The sequence below is a fragment of the Opisthorchis viverrini genome (assembly GCF_000715545.1).
Source record: "Opisthorchis viverrini unplaced genomic scaffold opera_v5_171, whole genome shotgun sequence".
Classification (NCBI taxonomy): domain Eukaryota; kingdom Metazoa; phylum Platyhelminthes; class Trematoda; order Opisthorchiida; family Opisthorchiidae; genus Opisthorchis; species Opisthorchis viverrini.
The window spans coordinates 734,248-739,758 of NW_008751829.1; the positions used below are offsets into that span (position 1 = coordinate 734,248).

General features: G+C 42.9%; 1 protein-coding gene across 1 annotated transcript; it reads left to right on the top strand.

Moving 5' to 3' along the window:
* Nucleotides 1–458: 458 nt before the first annotated feature.
* On the top strand, nucleotides 459–778 carry T265_07484 (hypothetical protein; the record flags this gene model as incomplete). The annotated part of the gene is made up of 2 exons (XM_009173017.1): nucleotides 459–518; nucleotides 563–778. The coding sequence occupies 2 exons, from the start codon at nucleotides 459–461 to the stop codon at nucleotides 776–778; spliced, it is 276 nt and encodes a 91-aa protein (XP_009171281.1).
* Between the last annotated feature and the right edge of the window lie 4,733 nt (nucleotides 779–5,511).

The window sequence follows — 5,511 nt, forward strand, 5'->3', positions numbered from 1 at the left end:
TTGTGAATAGGCCTATTTTTCATCCAAGCCTACGCCCAAGTCAGCAACATGATTTTCTGGTATTCCTTAGATGGATTTTGCCACTCACTCAAAGTGCTCGAGCAAAATACTTTATTAGCTTTATTAATTAGACTCGCTAATTAGTCTGTGCGACCGCTGTATGTAGAACGTGACGAGGGTTGATGGATCATGCACAACTCATCTAACGTTTTTACGTGCAATAATATTTTCACACTTTTCAACGCTTTCACATATTGCGTTCATAGTCATTTCGCATTCCGCTGGATAATTCACATCCTTCGTATAATCCGGCGCCGGTCCGACCAACCTAGAGGAACTTCAATGGATTGGAATAAATAAAATTTTCCGCGGCGTCACCGCACGCGCATTGGCGTGTGCTCAAGGCGTTTTTCATTCTGTGGGCTTGTGAAATTTGTTCCGCAACCAGTACGATCACGATGTTACCGTTTGGAGTCCGCAGGGTCGTATTCATCAGATTGAGTATGCAATGGAGGCGAGTAAACAGGGATCGGCCGCTATTGCTTTGAAAAATTAAGACCAGGCGTTGGTTGTCGCGCCTAAAGGAGCACTGTTCGAGGTATCTTCATATCAGGAAAAAACAGTAACGATAGATGACTATGTTGGAGTTGCTATATCGGGACTGACTGCTCATGGACGTATGTTGAGTCGAACGATGCCCGGGAATTCGCTGAAAACCGCTGGGCGTACGACGAGCCGCTTCCAACTTCCAGACTCCTGTCAGCGATATCCCTTATAATGCAAACCCTACTCAACGATACGGTAACCGGCCCTATGGTGCAGGGATGCTGGTGACAGGCTACGATGCTCTGGGTCCACACGTGCAATATTTGGTGAGTTCCCCGATTTGCTGGTGCATAGAATCCTGCGTTAACGAAATTTAAACTAGAAAACCTCTGAAAGTTTCCACAAAGGAAACTACTCACAAGGTTACTGAAGACTTTCCTACAGCCCACGACCGGTTTCGCCCTTCCAGTTTGGGCTCATCAGGTAGACGCAGTCCACGAATTTCCTTATGTTTCACTTGAACCCAAATTGGACTGTTTTCGAGAAATACACTTATTTGCAAATCAATTTGGTTTTCACGAGAGACTCAACTGAATCTCTCGCTTATTATATTCTACGACTGAATGTGCTGCATACAGGCCGCTTCACGTTTTACTTGGCACGATATCCGAGATATCGCACTATAATTTCATGAAGGAAAGTACTCACAAGGTTGATGAAAACTCTTCGACAGCCCATGACCGGTTTCGCCTTTCTTGTGGCTTATCAGATAGGAGCAGTCTTCCAGTTTTCGTCAACCTTAAGTTCTAAATCAATCCAAATTGCACGAAATTGGCGAAATACACTCATTTGCAAACAAATTTGTTTTTTTTAAAGACTCACTGGCGAAACCGGTGGCTGGCTGTCGACAAATTTCCAGCAACCTTATGAGCAGTGCATTAGAAAATAGCCTGTTTTGTTATCAGGGGTATGAGCTAGTCAAGAAAAACAAATTTGCTACGCACACCTTTCACCATGACATGAAAGCACGCAGTCCTGTTAGATAAACACAGCCATACTCTGGGTGATACAACACAAATTTAAGCTGCGACGTGAATATTTCTCCATCGTTCTGCTCGACCCATTTCATCACCATAATCACTCATTTCTTCTGATGGGTTGTGAGAAGCTCTATTAACCGAACTGTCAATTCATAAAACATTTGTGTTGTTCTGTTTAAAAGTGACTTCATTATTGCACCCATCTAGCAGCTCACTATCTGATGCCATGATTAACGTGGGTGTAAACGTTTGTCACCGGCATTAGCTGAACTACAACAGTCTGCATTAAACTTGTTAGAGATAGGTAGGTCATCTTGAGTCAAGCTTGTATCTCATTTTGCGAACTATCAACGTTGCTTTTTCCTGAAATGTTTCATCGCTTTATGTAAATATAAGACTCATCGGATCGTAATTCATACTGCTTTGTCGGGCGTTTCCTGAAATCAGAAACTGTTTGATGCTGTACGCCAGCGCATACTTTCAGCCGTCTCTAGGATGGTTGGTTGATTGGTATTCGGTAGGCATCAAGGTGTGGTTGTTTTTGCATCGAACTCAGGACCCTTCTGTTCGAGCAAATTTCCGTTTCAAAATGCCTTCACCGAGGCCAGCTTTTGTGTTCTGAGAGGAAAACAACTAAGCTGAATTGCTGATATTTCACACACGTTAGCCATGTCGACAGATTTTTTGGGAATTTAGTGCTCTAAAGAGTCGTTTTGCATAGCATCGCACAACGGGATGATGATGCCAATGAAAAGAATTTTGAGTTGTTTGCCTAAGGCCCGGAAATTCTTTCATACATGATATGTGTCCATTACCACATGCTATTCTTCGACAGTGGACCCCGTGTGCCCCTTTTCGAATTTATAATGTTGACTAATGTAGCATATAAGTTGTCAAACCTTTTATCATGATACTCAGCCCACTCAGGTCACATTTCATCCATATTAGTGCAGCCATTAGACAGCAGTGACACGTCAAGCTTTATCAGTCCACGGAACAAATTCAAACTACCACTGACAAACCTGGCTGCGTATATATGTTGTCATGTCCTTTGAGGAGATCTCAGCTTCAACTCGAAAATGCAGCTGAGTTTGACAGCAATAGCGAATTTAGAGGAACTACTTGCTCCGAAAGTTAGTGAGAGAGCTCTAACAAACAGGTGAACGAAAAACGGTGGATGGCGAACGAATAATAAGGTTACAACCCAGGAATACAGATTTACGTTGTGTGCCTAATCGGTTTTGAAAATAATGAGGCTTATTAAGGAAGCAACTTTACTGCTAAAAGAGGATGAAATGCTCTGTTTCTTCGAACGTTTTGATCCTCATGCGACAATTTTGGGACAGACTACCTGACCGTACCAGCCAACCCCTCATTTTGAGCCAGTGCGTTTTATCTTTATACATGGCTATCTGACCAGTTATCTCCCTGTCTGTCTTCAGCCTGATCAAATTTACTATTTCTAATATCTGTTTTGAGTCATGTGTAAATGATTACTCTGTCTTTGTCAACGGCTCAAACTGGATTTGTCAAGAAAACTTGTGGTTTGTAATCATGAGACCGAATATCTGTCTACAGACTGTCGCCCGTGTACAATGAGAACTGCAGCCTTGAAGCAATGAAGTGTGACTAATTTGTTTCACCGGCAGTCAAACTGATCTTCTAGTTTAAAATGTTACCGCTGATCTGGGTTCGCCGAGCAATCAACCGGTTCACAGACAGCGTGCTGGATAGGTCTACTGTGATTGGTATAATGTATTTGATCAATAGTGCGTGATGACGGGACAAAAAGGGACGTGCAAGCAAGACGGAACCGAATACAGTGAACCGACTGGGGCAGCAAGTAAGAGCAGTACGTAATCAGTGAGCTTTGCCTGCACGGTTAAGAAACTTCAGCGCAGTTTGATTGCACATTGACAATGGAGTCTTCGTAAAAAAAGAACAGGATGTTATCCAGTAAGGTTAGTTGCACATCGTGCTCAACTAAGGGAACATAGACGCAAACGACCCATAGTACTCAGTTCAACACTAGCTGCTTTCGATTGATGTTGACCTGGCCTAGACTGAAAATATACAAACGTCCAAGTGACCAAAAATACCAGATTGCAGTCTATCATTTCAAATTTTGATCGGCATTTAGCCTTTAATTAAATGTGATAAATTTGTACGGATAGGCTGTACACTGGATGTTCCAGTTTGGGACCATTATGTTCTTAGCTACATCACTGTTGCTTAAAAAGCCCTCCGTCCAACTTTAATTAATTTTCTCGGTCGACGTGAGTGCTTATAAGCACCGCGCTCTCGCGTCACTTAGCGGAGCTCGTCACCACTGAACATTCTCTGTCCAGAAGAGATTTGAAACCCGAAACTATAAACTACGAAACAAGCGCAGTAGGCATACCTCAACGGCATCACCGAAATAACCCAAATTATAAACTCCAAAAAAGCCTCCGGTAGGATAGGTTCGTTTGAGTGTAGAGCTCCTTTCAAATGATCCCAAAACAGAATTTTTAGGGCAGTCAGTGATACACACATTCAAAGCTTCATTTTTGACACAACATGTTGCTTAGTGGCTGCAGGACTTAGTAGTTTTGGACAGCTCCGCCCATTTTTCGCAAACCTCCTTCCACCCACACTTGGGATTTCAAGTACTCCAGAATTGGGGATATCTTGAGTAGCTGTCTAATTGGTCATTACATTGAGGACAGTATATGTGTCGCCCGTAGGTGCGATGGGCGAAGTGAATTATTTGTCCAAGCGTAAGGATGTCTCCCTGCCTAACCTGGTAGTTGAAGCAGCTTCAGTTCGCGCTGTTAAGGGGCTGTTATCAGGTACACAGTTCATATTACGCAACCGTAGTCAAGGTCCCAATGAGGCCAAGGATATATACTGCCTATAAGCAGTACTGAAGTGAAAAAGTGAGTACCATGTTTTTTACTTTGTCGTGAACCACATATAGTAATCTGGCTAACGAAGAAGAACGGCAGCCTATGAGAGAGGATGAGGCGCGTACAAATGAAGTAAAAATCTCAATCATTATTTAAAAAAGCCCAAAACTTTTTGCATCCATCAGCTGCAACGATCATAGTCACGGCTTTACGCAATTTCTGTTGGGAAGAGAGAACTGCATTATGATTTTTATCCGGTGTCCGGCAATCTTTCTCACCAGCAAAGACCAAATATATTAGGTGGCTCACTGAGTGCTCAGTAGCTATAAGTTTGAACACTTGCGCCGTTGGAATGAAAACGCCACAACACTGTTGATGTTTAGTCCCACAGACCTACTTATTTCACTGGCCTTTCAAATAAAAAACGGCCTATCAACATCCGTTTAAAAACCCATAGGGAATTTTCGTAGTCTGACAGAAAACATCAGTTAAAATAACTGTCCAGATTGGTGACGTTGGGCTTGTTTTACACGATATGGTAATGTTTGATGTTAGTGCACAGCTACTTGGTGTACATTGTCCAAGGCGGATGTTCATGGGATGGATAACTCTGACATTCGCTGTTTGCATTTCGAAAGTTGTTCCTTAAACTTCGTTCATGAATTTATTCGCCGCAGTATTCGTGCAGCAGCAGTCGTATTGCCCGAGCAAAGGAATGCTGTGGACTTAGCTGTAAAATCCTGAATGCCTGAGACATCTTTTGGCGTGGATGCACAAGGCTGGCACACTTATCTCGAAAATGGCCAACCTGTACTTTTGGGGTGATTTCCAAAAAGGGTAGTTCAGCTTCCTCTCCAGATAAAGTCCACTTTCAGGACGGACTTTTAGGATGAGCCCAGCATCCAGCCAAGAAATTTTAGTAAACGAAGGCCAATTCCAGTATCGTTGGTTAACCTTTAACCAAAACTAAATAACAGAGTGAGTTTCCTCTGGACGGAAATGTGGGCGGGATTTTGGACCTCCAGATCGAGTAAATT